The sequence below is a fragment of the Pipistrellus kuhlii genome, unplaced genomic scaffold (genome assembly GCF_014108245.1).
Source record: "Pipistrellus kuhlii isolate mPipKuh1 unplaced genomic scaffold, mPipKuh1.p scaffold_m20_p_3, whole genome shotgun sequence".
Taxonomy (NCBI): Eukaryota; Metazoa; Chordata; class Mammalia; order Chiroptera; family Vespertilionidae; genus Pipistrellus; species Pipistrellus kuhlii.
Genome location: NW_023425529.1, coordinates 71,038,780 through 71,058,119, shown reverse-complemented (window position 1 = coordinate 71,058,119; position 19,340 = coordinate 71,038,780). Strand labels below are relative to the sequence as shown.

General features: G+C 37.1%; 1 protein-coding gene across 1 annotated transcript in view; it reads right to left on the bottom strand.

The window, feature by feature from the left end:
* Positions 1-19,340, bottom strand: part of LOC118729753 (leucine-rich repeat and IQ domain-containing protein 1) — a 273,234-nt gene that overhangs the window by 212,282 nt on the left and 41,612 nt on the right. Inside the window, exons 2-6 of the mRNA XM_045587773.1 lie at positions 14,838-14,976; positions 12,694-12,805; positions 4,404-4,495; positions 2,292-2,406; positions 1,226-1,449 (exon numbers count right to left, since the gene is read on the bottom strand). Coding sequence (XP_045443729.1) covers positions 1,226-1,449; positions 2,292-2,406; positions 4,404-4,495; positions 12,694-12,805; positions 14,838-14,976 — 682 coding nt within the window. The remainder of the gene's footprint in view (positions 1-1,225; positions 1,450-2,291; positions 2,407-4,403; positions 4,496-12,693; positions 12,806-14,837; positions 14,977-19,340) is intronic.

Here is a 19,340-nt window from a genome sequence, read left to right as displayed (position 1 = left end):
TAGAGGCCTGGTACATGGGTGGGGGCCAGCTGGTTTGCCCTGAAGGGTGTCCTGGATTAGGGTGGGGGTTTCCTTGGGGAGTGGGGCAGCCGAAGTGAGGGGCCAGTGGTGGTTTACAGGCCAGCCATGCCACTTGGCAACCCAAGCAGAGGCCCTGGTATCTGGAATTTACCTTATAAAATTCAAACTTTATAGCCTACAGCAGAGCCAAGCCTCCTGCTCTATTCTTGGCTGCTGCCATTTCTATAATTGAAACTTTGTATCCTTGAGTGGAGGCCTAGGCCTCCCAGAGTGTATGGAAAGCTTTGCTTCCTCCGTTGCCAGGGAAACCCAAGCCTCCCTTCTGGTAGCCATCTTGGTTGTGTTAATTTGCATACTTGCTCTGATTGTTTGGTGGGCGTGGTTGGTGGGCGTGGCTGCTTGATGTAGGGGAGTGGTGGTTAATTTGCATATTACTCTTTTATTAGGTAGGATAAGCAGGAAAATTAGTGTACTCAACATGGAAGGCTAGGATACCCTGAACTGCCTAGACAACCACATAGTAATTTCTCTATTTGAAACAATCAGATCTAGCAATTTCTAGGTAACATGTAAATCAACTATAGTGATGTTAGGCAGAGAAGTCTGTCCAGCCTGATATCTAGAGATTCTAAGGATCATGATAGCCCACAAGCAGGTCCTAAAAATCCACCAGTTTCTCAATATGCCACTACAGTGACCTCAGGGTGTAGATCTCCTGAGGTGGGGTTGGAGAAAACTGAATTACAACACAAAAGTGTTCCACACCAAAAAAATGTCTAGTCCAAGGAATTATTTCAATTACAGAGATGAAGTACAAACCATCATTTACTTGGTTGAACCTCTTCAACCAAATATGTTTTACTTAATTGCTATAGCAAGAGCACTGTATGATCAACAAAATTCTGTTATATTTTCCTATAATTAGAAGGGTATAAAAAAGTCACAGTTTGTGCTATAAATGTCATCCTTTTTTGGATTATCTATGAAACTTCAAAGACTTTAGTGGCTCCCTTCATCCAAAGCAGTATCTGAGATTGCAATAAATTTCAATAAAAACTAATTAAGGAAACCATATTAAATATTATTAACCAGTTAATTGCCTTTATTATCAGGAGTACTTAAAAATCAACCCAACTATACTACAAAACAGCAATACTCTTCATAACTAGCTGCTAATTTAAAAAGAAATATGAAAAACAAAAACCTTTTGCATATTCTCTAATTTCTCCTTTTCAACTTCAAACTGTTTCATCCAGCAATGTCTTTTTTCTTCTTCTTCTTGAAACTGCTTTTCTTCTCTATCCCTCTGAGCTTTGAGAGTTTCTTTCTCTTGGTTTTCTAGTTCTTTCTGTTTATCTTGCCAAGCTTCAAAAGATTGCTTACATCTTTCTTCCACTTCACAGTATCCAAAATTTATTTCACCATCATCTGCAGTCATAAGGAAAAATGTTATGTTTAAGATTAAAACTGTCAATAGTGATCTATTGTGAAGTATAAAAGTCATTTTGAAAAGAATAAGTTCAACATATTACCAAAGAAAAAGTGATAAAATAAAAATCCTCTATAATAAAAAGCTAATATGCAAATTGACTGAATGGCAAAATGACTGGCCACTATGCAAGATCTGCCCCCTAGTGATCAGTGCACTCCCACAGGGGAAGCACCGCTCAGCCAGAAGCCGGGCTCATGGCTGGCGAGGGCAGTGGTGGTGGCAGAAACCTCTCCTGCCTCTGCAGCAGCACAAAGGATGTCCGACTACCAGCTTAGGTCCACTTCCATGAGAAGCTGCCTAAGTCATCAGTCAGACATCCCCCGAGGGCTCCCGGACTGCAAGAGGGTGCAGGCCCAGTTGAGGGAATCCCCTGAGTGCAGGAATTTCATACGCTGGGCCTCTAGTAAAAAAAAAATAGTCTTAAATTTACATGAAAATTCCACTGCGGTCAACAGAGAAAACACATAACTTGCTTTAAACTACTCAACTAAACTATCTAAAATTATAGTGTGTATGTGTTCCTGGGTAGTTATTGTATTCTGAAGAAATTCAAGGCTAGGTATGTTTATTGCAGTCAGCTATATATGTAGAAAAATTAGAAACATATTTCAATCAAGGTACTTTAGGAAGCATAAACAAAACTATTAGAGTATGTAATTAAATAAGCACAGCATTATATGTGATTTTATTTTCCTCACTGTCAAGAGAAAAAAGTATATTTCCTAAGATCACTATAATCAGATAAAAATTATCAAAAATATTATTGAGTTTTGTCCACCTAGCAAAATATGTTCATCCACATGTTCATAAGCACCAGGCTCTGGAACAGAATTAGGACGGTCACGGTGGGTTTTACTCCTCAGAAATTCTTCTTTTTCTATTTCAGATAATATCTAAGAGGTTAAAAGAATACCAGTGATTAAAGAGAACCAAAATAGAACATCAAGCTATCAGTTTAATAATATAAAAAATATATCTATACACATAGCTACAATTTTATTTCAAACTTTATTTTTGAAAGTATTACTAATATCCCCTTTCCCTCCCTGCCCTGCCCACTGATTCCCTCCATCCCACGCCTGCCCCCTCCCAGACTGTCCCCACAGTATTTTTTGCCCATCGGGTATGAATATATATCCTGTTTTCCTGAAAATAAGACAGTGTCTTATATCAATTTTTCTCCCAAAGTTGCACTAGGTCTTATTTTCGGAGGATGTCTTATTTTCAGGGAAACACGGTACATATAAGTTCTTTGTTTAATCTCTTTCCATCTCCCCTCCCGCCACCCTTCTGAAATATGTCAGTCTGTTGCATATTCCAATGTCTCTGGAGCTGTTTCATTCATCAGTGTATTTTCTTCATTTGATTCTACATTTAAGTGAGATTATATGATACTTGTCTTTCTCTGAGTCACTTATTTCACTTTAATATAATACCTCCAGGTCCCTCCAGGTTGCCTCAAAGAGTAAGAAATTCTTCTTTTTTACTGCTGCATAGTGTTCAGTGGTGAAATTGTACCACAGCCTTTTTATCCATTCATCTCCTGATGGGCACGTGGGCTGTTTCCAGGTCTTACCTCTTGTAAATTATGCTGCTTGAACATAAGGGTGCATATATTCTTTCTGATTGGTGTTTTGGAATTCTTAGAATATATTCCTAGAAATGGGATCACTGGATCAAATGAGAGTTCCATTTTTAACTTTTTGAGGAAAATCCTCACTGTTTTCCACAGTGGCTGCACCAGTCTGCATTCCCCCTAGCAGGGAACTAGGGTTCCCTTTTCTCCTCATCCTCACCAGCACTTGTTTGTTGATTTATAGCTATAACTTTATTTACTTCAAACCCTTTCAAATGCAATTCTAAAGCACATTCATAATCATTATCTTCATGGTGAATAATAATGTTTTGCCCATGCAAGCTCACTCTACTTTAATCTTATGATTTTTAGAACTCTAGTCACTCTATAATATTAATCCACAGCAATTACCTAAACTGCTTGATAATCATTTTAAAATATTTTTACTAATATTGGTTTACCTCCTAAGACATTTCTATCTTTCTTACCTGTAGTGATTTTTCACAATTACAAATTTCTGATCTATCCAATATGTTTAAAAACTAGGACTATTACCTACTTTAATATGAATTATATATGATATAATTCTGATGAATACTTTTCTATAATTAGATTCCATCAAACTCTAGATGGAAAAAAAACACATATTTCAATGAAATAACAGTATGATGATTCTAAGTTAATATTTCAAGCTTTAGTGTTATCAAAACAGCAAGTAAGAAAATACATATAATTTTCATATTATTTTAAACATCTTCTGGAGAATAGAATTACATAAAATGAGAGTTAAAAAATGAAGCCAAGATATTGAAACTGTAAAATAGATTTGTGGGAGTTTTAACCCAAACTGCTAACTCTCCTTTACTCTTATATTTTAAGAATATTCAATTATATCTTTAAAGAAAAACTAACATAAGATGTTCTAAGTTGAAATTTTCTAAACAGTATTTAAAATCTGCTGGAATACGTTATATTCCTAAGCAAGTCAATAAACACTAGTATATATTCATTTTTGGGGTCAGAATTTTGGGAGGGGGGGAATCAATTAATTCTACTCTTTAATCTACATACACATAAAATTCCCAAGTAGTGATGTTTCTTTTTTCTTTTTTTTTCCAAATTTCTATTTCTTATATTTTTAAATATTTAAATGTGAGTTGTTTTATTTTATATGCCAAGGAAAATATAAAACTAAAAATGATTTGCTTGACTACTACTTAATTTTTAAATCAGTGAACTTTAAACCAGTGAATATCGTCTGGCGTAAGAGGGAAGGTAATAATGAGTAACTTTAGTTAAATGTTGAACATCTACCTTCATTAATTGATCTGAGTTTTCTTTATTTTCAGGTGATAATTCTATCCTTAAGCGTATATGATTATTAGAAACTGCTCCATAAGTGTAGCCTAGAGAAAGGAAAAAAATATTTTAACTTTAAATATTAGAGTAAGGAACAAAATATTAAAATTTCAAACCTTCCAACATCCTTTAATCTCAAATTCTATCATAGCATATTATTGATCAGTAACTCAAAACCACAGAAAAGCAATGAAGAATAAAAATCAGAGGAAATCTAATTTTTATTCTAAAACGTAAGAAATTTGGTATCCTCTTTTATATTTTAGACTAAAGTTTATTCTCCACATATACATAATAATGTTTCATTTGATATTGTAATGATATCTTGATTAGAAATCAAGAAAAATTGAACTCTACCTGCTACAACTAACAATATAATTTTACACAAGATATTGAAACCACTTTAATAAAAGTATTAGTTTGAAAGATTATAATTACTAACATGTAAATGAAGTAAACTTTCTTGAGTTTGTGAGTTTTTGTTTTATTTTATCAAGTCTTTGTATTATCTGTGTAGATGTAGTTATGTTTCTTTTCCTTATTCATTTAATGTGTTAGATCATGGTAACATTTCCTAACAGTAAACTATTTATTAAGTTAATCATTTTGCTGGTTAACTTTCCATTCACAACTATTTTGTCACATATAGATTTTCGTCTTCAACAACTATGCACAATCTTTCTGGCATGCTTTCCTGTGTAAGGGGCTGTAGAGCAAAAAGTAACATTCTCCAGATCCCCTTTACACTAGGTTTCTAAGGGTGACTTAAGTTCTATCAATTGATGTATTTGTGTAATTATTTATTCTTATAAAATATTATGTGTGAAGAGAGGCAGGGAGCCATATTTTAACATTTTTTTTGGCCCAACCATGATAGATAGAGGGAGCTTTGGTTTGGAGACAGGAGTGCATAGTAGATAATGTCTCTTACTTTTTTAATTATATCAGATAGTAAGCTCCTGCAGGTTTTGCAGTGTATGTGAGCATGTGTATTTTGTACATGTTGGATATTCAGTCTACAATCTGTTTCTTAAGTTCTGTTAGCAATATGTTACTTACTGTCGTAACAAATCTCCAAAGATTCTTCTCCCACATTCCTTGGTATGCACACTCTGCATAGATCCTCTTGCACAGAAGCTAGACTAACCCTGTGTAACCATCAGGACTGGTAGGAGTGATGTTGCATGATCTGAGAATAGGTCATAAAGAAACCTTAAAAGGTCCCACCTTAGTCTCTTGGTATTTTGTTCCTGATATGGTACTTCTCACCATGCAGATGCCATGCAGGCCATAGGGACAAACCACATGCAGGGGCCTCCTGCTGATAGCACCAACTGAACACCCAGGTAATAATTAATATCAACGTCCAGACATTTGAGTGAGCCGTTTTGGAATTACAATCCAGTAAAGATTTCAGGTGACTTCAGCCTTACTCAAAATCTGATGCCAAATACATAAGATACCCAAGCAAGAACTGCATGGCTAACCCCAGTCAACCGACAGAATCATAAAAGGTAATAACAGATTGTTATTTTAAATCACCAAGTTTGTTTTGCAGTAATAACCAGAACATTTACTCTAACCCCTAAAACAAACACATAAGCAAATGCCCTCAATGGCCTCTGATGTCTACAACTGGGAGCCCAAATCAATACATTTATCTTCATAAATTGAATTAGACTCTGGCTTCTATTGTATGCGTTATGACTATACAATTGTATTTTTTAAATATGTACTTTTTAAAATAAATCTTTATTGTTCAGGTTATTACAGGTATTTCTCTCCCCCTCCCCCTTAGCTCCCATCCACCTGATTCCCAACCCAACCTCACACCCTTTCCCCCGCCACTGTCTTCATCTATAGGTGTAAGATTTTTCCCCAGTCACCCTCTGACCCATTTCCCCCTGTGAATTGGTAGTCCAATCCCTTTCTATGTCCCTGATTCTGTTATATTCACCAGTCCATTTTGTTCTTCAGATTTTTTTTTTATTCTCTAGATTTTTGTATTCGCTTGTTGGTAGGTATGTATTTGATGTCTTTTTGTTGTTCATAAATTTTTATCTTTTTCTTTTTCTTCTTCCTCCTCTTCTTAAAGAATACCCTTCAACATTTCATGTAATCCTGGTTTGGTGTTGATGAACTCCTTTACTTTTTCTTGTCTGTGAAGCTCTTTATCTGACCTTCTATTCTGAATGATAGCTTTGTTGGGTAATCTTGGTTGTAGGTTCTTGTTGTTCATCATTTTGAATATTTCTTGCCACTCCCTTTCTGGCCTGCATAGTTTCTGTTGAGAAATCAGGTGACAGTCATATGGGTACTCCCTTGTAGGTAACTAGTTGTTTTTCTCTTGCTGCTTGTAAGATTTTTCTCTTTGTCTTTTGATCTTTACATCTTAATTATGATGTGTCTTGGTGTGTTCCTCTTTGGATTCCTCTTGTTTGGGGTCCTATGCACTTCCTGAACTTGTAGGTCTATTTCTTTCACCAGGTAGGGAAAATTTTCTGTTATTATTTATTCCATTAAGCCTTCAACGTTCTGCTCACTCTCTTCTTCTGGCACCCCAAAAATCCAGATGTTGGTACGTTTTAAGCCATCCCGGAGGCTCCTTACACTATCCTCACACTTTTGGATTCTTCTTTCTTTTTGCCTCTCTGGTTGGGTGATTTTTGCTTTCTTATATTCCAGATCTTTGGTTTGGTTCTTGGGACATGTTGATCTATAGTTGAGTTTCTGTATATTCTTTATTTCAGACTTTGTATGCTTAATTTCTGGCTAGTCCTTTTCCATTTTTTTTGGAATTCTCATTAAGGTCCTTGAAGGTCTCAAAAAGCTTCTTGGAGGTCTCATCAAATTTCTCAAAGGTTTTTAGAAGATTCTTAAGTAATCTTATAAGTGTGATTCTGAACTGTGTGTTGTCCAGAGTTTACTCTCCTCCATATCTCCTATTTGTGTCATGCTTCTGTGTCTCCTTATTTTGGCTGCCTCCCTGTGTTGATAGAGTGGCTTTGTGTGGTTTGTGACCTATAAGGGTCAGTAGCTCAGCTTCCCCAATCACCTGAGTTGGTTGCTTTTGCTATATCCTTTGTGGGTTTAGTGCAAAGTCTTGATGTAAGTAAGCCTTGATTGTTGTTGGTACACTAGGAGGAATTGACCTCCAGGCCAATTGTCTGTGAGGACCTGCTGTGTCTATAAAGGAAGAACTGCTGTGTTGGAGACACGCCTTGTTTCAGTGGGGCTTTGGTGCTTACTGAGACCTTCTCCCAAATGTGTCACTTATGGGTGTGAGGGATTGAAACTGAGCACTAGAACTCTGGTTTTTAGGTCTCAATGAGGTGCAGTTCAGCTGCTGTCTGAGGCCAATTCTGTCACAGAAGCTACAGCTTGAACCACAATCCTGTCCTCTTTGGATTTGTTTGCCCCAGGCTTCAATTTTGCTAAAATGCAACAGAAAGGGCCATTCATATGCAAAGTCCACAGCTTGGAGCTTGGATGTGTTGGGAGGGGCACAGTCTCAGGGCATCACTAGACTGGGGCATGACCAACAGCTAAGGCTGCCCCCCCTAGCCCCTCCAATGGCGTCCTTATGTCTCCCCATGTCTCGCACCACAGCACAGCAAACAATCTCAGCTCTGCAAGCAACCCAGCCTCTCTTTCTGACCTGATGGCAGACTGTCTAGCCTCTCCCCAGAAACTGGATTTCAGAGAGATCAGGTGCTTGTCTCTCTTCAGGTTGAAGAAAGCACCGCCCTCTGCCAGCCTGGATCCACCTTTAGCCCTTATCTCATCCTCAACCCCCTACAAATTTTCAGCAATTGTGTCCTGGATTCTCCTCTTTCATTTCAGTCTACTTGTGGGACTTCCTCTCAGCCAGCTTTTGTTTGGTTTTTGGGAGATTGACGTTTGCTTTATAGTTGTTTTTGAACTTGTTGTGCACAGCAGCCATTTAAGAATGTTTACTTATGCTGCCATCTTCATTCCTCTCCTAAACACTGTGTTTCCCAAAAATAAGACATTCTCTGAAAATAAGACCTAGCGAAATAGCCTACAGATTTTTGCTCCTGGATGGTTTGTAATAATTCTATTGCAAAATTATTCCTAGTTTCCAAAGACATTTGAAAAGAAATCCATTTCCACCATCTTGCCAGATTATTGATGTAAAAATATTTCTATTTTTTATCAATAAATATTGATCATTTTGATTTTCTTAGAAAATTATTCATTAAAACTATTAAACCTATTTGACTAGACCTGTATAGGAGATTCTCACATAATTTTCTAAACCACTGCCATAATAGTAGTTAAACTTTCATATAACTAATCTGAATCAATAAAAGAGAAACATGCAAATTAACCATCACTCCACTATGCCCACCACACAATCAGGAGGGAATATGCAAATTAGCAGGAGAAAGATGGCAGCTGCTCAGCTGCTCCAGGCACAGAGTGGCCACTGGGGCAGGATCCCTGCTATGAGAGGGAAAGCAGGGAGTGAAAGGATCTATAGGAGCAGCTGGCCATAGTGAAGATGAAGACTGCAGGCTCTGGAATCTGCAGTGAAGACGAAGATGGCAGACACCAGCTGGAGTCTACAGCAAAGAGGAAGACAGCAGACTCTAGCCGGAGCCTGCAGCAAAGACAAAGAAAAAAGCAGATTCTGCTGGAGTCTGCAGCAAAGGCAGCAGACTCCAGCTGGAGTGAAGGCCTGGGTCGCAGGTGCGAGAGGAAACCAGTACTGGAAGCCAAGGGAAGGAAGGCCTATTGCACACATCTCCTTGTGCAATGGGCCTCTAGTTTTCTATAATTATTACCTTTGGCTTTTTTCATAATTAAGCTATATAATTGGCAATATACTTTTATTTTCATTGTATAAACTTTAGTAAAAATAAATTATCATACCATTAAAATTTCTCATAACTCAACTATAAATAATCACTGCCAAATTTTAAATCATCTGCAGGGGTCCTCAAACTTTTTAAAGTGGGGGCCAGATCATGGTCCCTCAGAGAGCTGGAGGGCCGGACTATATGAACTACTAATTCCTACTGTAACACCTCGGCTGCGCTCACTGCCCAAAAAACCTGGCGGGCCGGATCAGACTCCTCTGCGGGCCGCATGTGGCCCGCGGGCCGTAGTTTGAAGATGCCTGAATTCTATAGTATATAACAAGTCTTTACATATCCATTCAAATCTTGGAGCCATTTTTTTTTCTCTTTCTTTGACACCAATCCATCAATATATCCTTTTGGTTCTTCAACCATAAAAAATGGTTTCTAGATTATGACCGTTTTCATCATTTCTACTCAAACTAGAGGCCCGGCACACGACATTTGTACACTGGAGGGGGGAGTCCCTCAGCCTGGCTGGTGCCTTCTCACACTCTAAGACCTCACAGGGGATGTATGCCTGCCAGCTTAGGCCCAATCCCCAAGCCGACAGTCAGACCCTCTCACAGTCCAGGGCTCTCACAGTCCAGGACCCATCGCTCCTTATTATCCGCCTGCAGTGGAGGCCGGAGGGGCTCCCACCACCGCCACTGCACTTGCCAGCCATGAGCCCAGATTCTGGCTGAGTGGAGCACACTGACCACCAGGGGGAGCTCCTGTGTGAGCATCTTCCCCCTGGTGATCAGTGCATGTCATAGTAACTGGTTGCTCCACTGTTTGGTCAATTTGCATATTAGCCTCTTCTTATATAGGACTAAAAGCCCGGTGCATGAAAATTCATGCACTGCGGGAGTGGGGGGTCCCTCAGCCTGGCCTGTGCCCTTTCACAGTCCAAGAGTCTTCAGAGATGTCCTACTGACATCTGTGGGAGATGACCGGACAGGTCCATCAGGGGATGGTGCCGCCCCTTCACCCCATCGCCCCCTGTGGCTGCTGGATGCCGCCCCCTCCACCATCACCCTTCCCTCCCTCTGCCCACTGGCACATGCTTTGGCTGGCCTGGCAGCACATGCATGCCGGCCCCTGCCTACTGGTCATTCTGCTGTTCAGTCAATTTGCATATTACACTTTTATTATATAGGATTACTCTCATCTCTAACTATTATAATAATCCACCATGATTTATAAGAGTCCCATATGATCAGACCCTAGTATTCTTAGATATAATCACAAAGGCTTACTGTTCTCCAAATATATTAAGCCCACTCAATGTGTCTAGGCATTTACAATTCCTTCTTTCTAGAACATCGGCTCTCTAGATATCCTCACGGTTCATCATCTCATTCATTATCACATTCATGTGGCTTACCTTCTCAGCCATGCTTAAATAGCACCTCCCCCTAGGAGCCTTCCCTAACTACCCTATCTAAAATAGCAACCTCCAAACTCTATTCCTTTATTTTGAATTTGTTTTTCTTTCATAGCATTTATCTGTACCAGAACATTACATATTTATTTATTTATTTGTTTATTATCTGTCTGTCCACACTGGAACATTAGAAAAATAGAGTATCGAATAGAAGCTTTGCCTATTCTGTTCTCTGCTGTATTCTCAGTGGCTAGAAGAGATATTTTCACACAGTAATATTTGTTGATGAGTATCTGTGAATATTCACATTATGTCGTATGCTATTATTTCCATAAATTACATTAAATTTTATAACAATTTAAATAACACATTACAAATATTTATATCATTAAATATTTGTCTAATACCTTATTAATGGGTATATTATTAAACACACCAACCTCCTGATGAACATTTAGATGGTTATAATTTTTCATTATAAATGAAGACATGATTAATTCTAATGAAATCTTTTATTATTTAATTATTCTGAGAATGAGAGGCCCTGTGCAAAATTTGTGCAGGAGGGGGAGGAGTATCCCTCAGCCCAGCATGCACCCTCTCCAATCTGGGACCCATCTAGGGATGTCTGACTGTCCCACCGGGATCAAGTCTAAAGGGGCAGTCTGACATCCCTCTCACAATCCAGAACTGCTGGCTCACAACTGCTCACCTGCCTGCCTTCCTGATTGCCCCTAACCACTTCAGCCTGCCAGCCTGATCACCCCCTAACTACTCCCATGCCAGCCTGATTGATGCCTAACAGATCCCCTGCCAGCCTGTTTGTCCCCAACTTCCCTCCTCTGCCAACCTGGCCACCCCTAACTGCCCTCCCCTACAGGGTTGATTGCCTCTAACTGCCCTCCCTACAGGCCTGGTCCCTCTCAACAGCCCTCCCTTGCAGTCATGATACCTCCCAACTGCCCTCCCCTGCTGGCCATCTTGTGGTGGCCATCTTATGTCCACGTGGGGGCAGGATCTTTGACCACATAGGGGCAGACAGTTTGTGTGTTGGAGTAATGGTCAATCTGCATATTACTCTTTTATTAGGTAGGACAGAGGCCTGGTAGACAGGTGGAGATCAGCTGGTTTGCCCTGAATGGTGTCCCAGATCAGGGTGGGGGTTCCCTTCGGGTGTAGGGCAGCCTGGGTGAGGGGCCTGTGGTGGTTTTCAGGCCGGCCAAGCACCCTGGCGAACCAAGGAGAGGCCCTGGTATCTGGGATTTATGTATATTCTACAATTGAAACTTTGTAGCCTGGAGCGGAGCCAAGCCTCCTGCTTGCTCCATTACCAGCAGCCATTTCAGTTTGGATTTGTTTACCTTCTTTAATTGAAACTTTGTAGCCTTGAGTGGAGGCTTAGGCTGGCAAGGGCAGGTGGAAAGCTTGGCTTCTTCCATTGCCGGGGAAATCCAAGCCTCCCTCCTGCTCTCTGTGGCAGTAGCCATCTTGGTTGGGTTAATTTGCATACTCGTTCTGGTTGACTGGTGGGCGTGGCTGGTGGGCATGGCTGGTGGGTGTGGTGGAGTGATGGTTAATTTGCATATTACTCTTTTATTAGGTAGAATTCTTCCCAGGAGTAAATTTGATCAGAAGAAAATAAACATTATTAGGCTTTTTATATAAATTATACTTTTAAAATAGTCCCATGATTAGTTTTCTTTATTATTTTTTATTAGTTTTTTTAATGTAAAGTAATAGAATGTCTGGTTTTAATTAAGGCTGGTTAAACAAATATTGGTGATTAGTATTTATTGGAGATAATAAGGAAGGTTAGTAAGAAAAACAAATGAACTAAATTGAACAGTCCAATATACTATACATATTATATTAGAGACTAAATATATGCATGAAAGAAGAGACACATACTTTAAACAGTTAAATTTTCTACATTTTAGGTTAATTATTCTCACAAAAAAAATGTATCTTTCAAGCAGATAAAAACTGTACTTACTTAAAACATCAGTATCTTCTAAGTCCTGAAGAATGAGCTCTTCAGCAGTTTTACTCTTTTTCTTTATGATGTTAATACAGTGAAGAACTGACTCTGGTAATTCAACTAGGTCCTGAAAATTTCAATAATGAAAGTATAAACTTTTTCATTAACACTATGTATCCCCTCCTTCATTCCAAATAAAAAATGTGAGAAAATGCAGAGATGAGGTAAAAGGCTATAAAGAGCATAATTCATCTCACACCTGTCAGAATAGCTATCATCAATAAATCAACAAATGACAAGTGCTGGTGAGGATATGGAGGAAAGGAAACCATTATGCACTGGTGGTGGGAATGCAGACTGGTGCAGCCATTTTGGACAACAGTATGGAGTTTCCTCAAAAAATTAAAAATGGTACTGCTTTTTGACCCAGTGATCCCACTTCTGGGAATATATCCTAAGAATCCCAAAACACCCATCAGAAAGGATATATGCATCCCTGTTTATAGCAGCAGCATTATTTACAATAGCCAAGATGAGCGGATAAAAATCTGTGCTACATTTATACAATGAAATACTATATCGCTCTAAAAAAGGAGGAACTTTTACCCTTTGTGACAGAATGGATGGACCTGGAGAGTATTATGCTAAGCAACATAATCCAGTCAGAGAGACAAATGCCATGTTATCTTACTGATATGTGGAATCTAATGAATAAAAGAAACTGATGTACAAATTGGAACTGGAAGCTTGGATGTGTGGGACAGACTGGATGGTGTCCAAGGGGAGGGGAAGAGGGTGACTGGATAAAGAAGGTGAAAGCTTTAGCTGAAGAACATGTGTGCTTACCCTGTGGACACTGACAATATTGTGGTGAAGCCCAAGGGAGCAGGAAATAAGGGAGGAGAGAAAGGGAAAAGGAAACACCTGCAAACATTAAAATGTTTTAATAAAATAAAATAAAAAACTGCAAGAAAAGGGCATATTTTAGACAAATATATTTGGTGAAAATTTGCTTTTCATTTTTCGGTGTTATGAATTATATCTATGTTTCTGTTGAATTTCATAATCCCATGAATAATATCAGGATATTTAGTTTCATTTAAATTAAGTGTGGTTAAAAAGACATAATAATGTAAAAATATTAAATTTTCTCAAATATCATATGTACGTTATTGAAATCCTAATTAAAATGAGAATATAGTTATTTTTTGAAACTTGGCAAGTGAGTTTTGTGGTGGTGTTTTTTTAAATCTAGTTGAGAAGATTTTGAAATCACAAAACAGAAAATTGGACTCATTTGAGATTGAAAAATATAAAACTATAATACAGCAAACATTAACAGTAAAGGAAAATATAAGATAATCTTGGATAGATCATATGTAAAACACTAAATGTATAAAAAGATAAAATAAATCAATTGAGAAAAGTTGGATTATTCAACAAGTGACACTAGAAACATTAGCTAAGTATGTTTAAGAAAATTTCAAATTAGATATTCTTTTTATAACATCAATTTCCATTGGATTAAGAGTTTTGAGGTTAAAAAAAAGGAACGAGAAACAGATTTTTAAAGCATATAAACATTGGAAGAAATATACAAGTGAAAAGATAGCATGTTTGATTTTTTTTAAAAAGCATTACCTCTATAGATCTAAAATTTTCTCATAAAGTTTGCTTCCATCCATATATATTCATATTAGAATGTTCATGATTAATGTTAAGAAGCAGGATACAAATATCTATAATAATGAAAGTGTAATATCCTTATTAGATTGACATTCTTCCAGGAGGAAGCCTGGGTTGCAGCCTCCACAGCTGGGAAGGAGGGATCCAGGCAGCTGCTGGGGAGGCATACTCTTGCACGAGTTTCATGCATTGGGCTTCTAGTATATACATAACATGGTATTATCTCAATTTTACCCAAAAAATACACATATAGAATATGGATGACTTTTATCTTCAACAAACTTTTATCTTTAATAAGGTGATTTTTATCTTCAATAAACTTTTATATTTAAACATCTATCAATTTACACTGTTTAAAGATGATCCTAAGGTTAAACATGAGATAAAGACACAAAACACATTGAGAAAGTAAAATATCTCCTGAAAAGTTTCCTCCAGTTAAAGGCCTCAAAAGTCCCAAACTTAACACTTACCGCATCACTCTCATCACTCTGGGTTTCTGAGTTTGAATCGGTGTCTACATCATCTTTTTCCAAAGAAGAAATGCTGATTTTGTCCAATTCAGCCTCTATTTCTTCATTGATCTTTGCATCATCATCATCTTCCATCATCCTTCACAATAAATCACTGAACTAATTAAAAAAAATTAAAGAGGCTAATATGCTAATACAAATTGTGGGTTCTTTAATGTGTCATAATAATCCAACGTTGTTCTATATACAACATTTTAGCTTAACAAATGTTTATCACACCTTATCATGTCTGTACCATATATTTAAGAACAATGTTTGACTACAAAATGGTCAGGTCTATTACTAGAGTTTTAATTCTACAAGGGAAAAGTTACATGGAATAAACTGGCTTGCTTTCCTGAACCAGGAAAGTTCACAGAAAAATTCATCCTAATAGAAATGATTAAGAAAAAAATGCATATGATCAGCTTGCATATTCAGAGATTAAAATACAAGAGAACAACCTAAGTTTATATACGGGGGAAACCTAAGGCTAGTTTCTATTCTTTAACTCAGAGTTGTTAATTTTTGCAGAGAGAGCCGTGTTTTGCAACAACATGTAATATTGGATAATTATGGCATGTAAAATCAAAATTTATTTCATTTAAATTTGACAAGGCAGGCACTAGAAGACATTTGTATTGTATTATGGATAATCTTCAGAGTAACTTAAAACGTAAAAGATCATTACAGTCATTGCATAGATGAAAACACTCAGGTTTAAAGAGGTTACTTAACTGTCCATAGCCATTACATTAATAATGGGGGCAGGATCATAATTCAGACATCCTGAATTCAAATCCTGTTCTTAACTACCAAATGGTCCCCAAACTCAAGCTATTCATCTGCCCAGCAATCCTTCTGAACATCTCCTTTTCTAATAATCTTCAAATTGTTTATCATAACCCATTAGCAGATCAAAAGGTTAATTTAGTGCCTCTTGGTTATCAAGTTTTAATGACAGGATAGGATAGAAAATATTAGAATAGGCCAGAAAAGAAACTATAATTACACTATATATGCTAAAGATAAGAATTGTTTAAAAAACATACATGTTTCTAAAGTATGTATATGTGCTCCAATTACAATGTAACCTATTTTTTGTTGTTTTTTTATTGTGGTTCTTGGTAAAAATAATTTTGAAAATAACTATACTAGTCAGCTATTATTTTATTTTAGAGACTATTCCAAACTTTCACTTTTTCCTCAAGTCCCTGGCCTTTCGACCTCTGAATTCTGTCTTCTGGGATTTGCCTCCTTACTTCCCTCCCTCCCTCCTTTTCTCCCTCTCTCCCTACCCCCTCCCTCCTTTACCTCTCCTCCCTTCTTTTTTCCCTTACTCATCCATCCCAAAATCAGCATTTTTGGGGATTCTAGATGGAATTATGCTGAGAAACCAAAGGATGAGATACTTTAGGATTCCATTTCTATAACATTTTTACATGCCACAGCTTTCTCAATGGAGAACATATAAGTGGTTGATAAGAGTTGGGAGTTGATTGTGTTGGAAGAAGATGGTTATGATGATAAAAGGCCAACATGAGAGATCCTTATAAGGTTGGAACCGTTTAGTATCTTGATTGTGGTAGTAAATAAGTGAGTCTATTCAGATAATAAAATTTATATAGGATATATACACATACTAAAAAGTACAAGTAAAGCAGATTGTATCAATATAAATATCCTGGTTGTGATATTATAATATAGTTTACAAAATATTATCATTGAAAGATACTGGACAGAGTATTCAAGGCTGCATTTGTGTACAAGTATTAATTTTAAGGCTGCATGTGAATCTACAATTACACCACTAAAATGTATAGATAGCCTATGTACTCAATAGGAAAACAGTTAAATAAAATACAATGCAGCCATAGAATAGAATAATATACTGGTTTTTCAATAAAAATAAACAAACTTACTGTACAGCCACAGAGAAATAATTTAAAAATGGCAGGTATCTGAAAGATAGGCAGAGTAATATCACTCTTATGTAACCACACACACCCTTTATTTTTAGACAGAAACATGCTGGGAGGCATTGAGGAACTTTTGATTGTCATTTCATACCTTTATGTTGAGTGATTTTTAAAATAATAAATATGCAGTACTTTCATAATTTTAAAAGCTAGTTTAAAAATACTCAGTTCATCCACAACCTTTCTCACCAAAAGGAGAACAAAACACCACCACTGGTGCAAAATGTGATTCTGTAATCAAAACAACTTAAAGTGCAATCCAAAAGTTAGGTGAAACATTTTTTTTTTTTAACGTGCTATAAAGCAGAATACACAGGTATACAAAACTTTATGTAGAAAGAAAGACAGGAGACTAAGGGAAAGGTAAGAGTCACTTCCACTATATGTCCCTCTGTGCTCCTCGGCTGATCTTTTGATCAGCTCTGTCCAATTACAATACATATTCGAGCACATTTGTAATCTTAAATTTTCTAGTTAGTAGCAACGTTTTAAGAAATAAAGAGAAACAGGTTAACTTCAATAATATATTTTATTTAACTTATTTATCCAAAATATTATTTCAATATGTAATCAGTTAAAAACTGTTATGAAGTTCAACCTAAAAAGGTTGCATTCTTATTTGCAAACTAAGTAGTCAACATCTGATGTGCATTTTACACCTACAGCACATTTCACTGAGGACTGGCTGCATTTCAAACCCTCAATGGCTTCCTTTAGCTGGCAGGTGAGTGCAGCCCTAGGCTGATTCTGACGTGGAGACAGCAAACATTTAAAGTTTATAATGAATCACTTAGAATTGGCTAAAGCCGCTAAAAGTGGTAAATCTGAAGTAACTCTACCTTTCAACCATAGTTCAACTATAATAAAAGGGGAGCGAAATCTACTTTTAAAAAGTAACTAATATTATGTATGAAAAAATAAAGTAAGAGAAAGAAAGAATAGAGAAGGGAAGGAGGAAAGGAAAGACGGAGGGAGGGAGGGAAGGCACCATCACTGAGGCACCTTTAGTCAGAGCAGATCAAGTGTGACTAAGCCACCAAAATGCCCCAAAGAGATGGAGCCTGGAGCCTGGAGCCTCGCGCAGCGGCCCGCGGTCCCTCCGCTCTCGCCCTGAAGCCGGTCTGGACCCAGAGGCTCTGCCGCATCTGCGCTCCCGCGGCGCTGCCTCCTTGGGGGGCCCAGCCTTGGCGGGGGCGACCTCGCAGGGGAGGTCGCCTTTTGGGGGGCCCCGGGTGAGTGACTCCAGCTAACCCACCAGCAGCTAAATCCCTCCACCTAAGTGGAAGAGAAACCAAACAAACTGTAACCACGGAAACAGCCAATCCCCAGGCAGGTGGGCCGCGCTTCCTACGGGTGCTCCAGCAGGACAAACTACCTCCTTCTGCAATGGGCATGAAGGCTGCATCTCAGGAGCTGGATGAGGAACTTAGGTAGATGTTAATATTTAAGTCATTTTGGACAGTAGTTAATAAAGAACTTTAAATGGTTTCTGATCTATCTATACTTATTACTTGCATATAGTCAATGTTAAATTGCCTTTGTTCATTCCACAAAATCTTAATCCTGAATAGTAATTTATGGGGTCGGAAATATGAAAGGGAAGCCAATAAATTGTTTGCCTTCCAAGAAACAGTAGTTTCTTAAAAAAAAGAAAAAAGTAAAAAGAAAAAAAAATTATCACTCAATGTCTATCAAAAATCTTCTAAATGAAGGAGTGGAATGAGAAATTAGGAAACTTATTTTCTAATTGTTTTACTGTAAAATATTGACGTGACTCTCACTGTTTTAATATTAAATTTTAATTTTATGTATAAATCATGTGATTTAATTTTTATTTAAAATTAATCAAATATTTTTGTGTGGAACAAATATAGAATACAAATGTGAAGGTTAGTTTTAGTTAGTAACAGGTATTTCTGATTTTTATTGTTTCTAAGTTTGCAAACAAAGAATTAAATTCCAAGAGGAAGTGGCTATGTATAACTGCAAAAGATATCTGACATACAGTAAGCTAAGGGCAAACATTTAATTGAACCTTTGAAAGGAAATAGACTCTATTGCTTGGTAACAACACCATAGTAAACTTGTATTGCATCAACTTAAAAATTAATAACGTAAAGTGAGAAATCAGTAAAGTTTTGATATTTAAAAACATGTCAATGCCTCATTCAAGAAAGATGATTTTCAAAATATTTCTAAAATATTCCTGGTTTAGATCTAATTAAATGTAATACTTTCATTATCAAAGTTCATGCTAAAATGCCCCACCTCCTTTTTTTTTTAGATTTAATTTTGTGGCTGATTTATTGATTATTCAAACTTTTCACTTACAATGGTCAGACTAGCATACGATGTTGAAATTCACATGTAAAAATTTTAAGCTTAATTTTATTTATAATTAGGAAAGTAATCTTTCCTATATATAATCTATTCGTAATCAATTTCTAAAACTAATTTTAAATAGCTAATTTAGTAATCAGCTAAC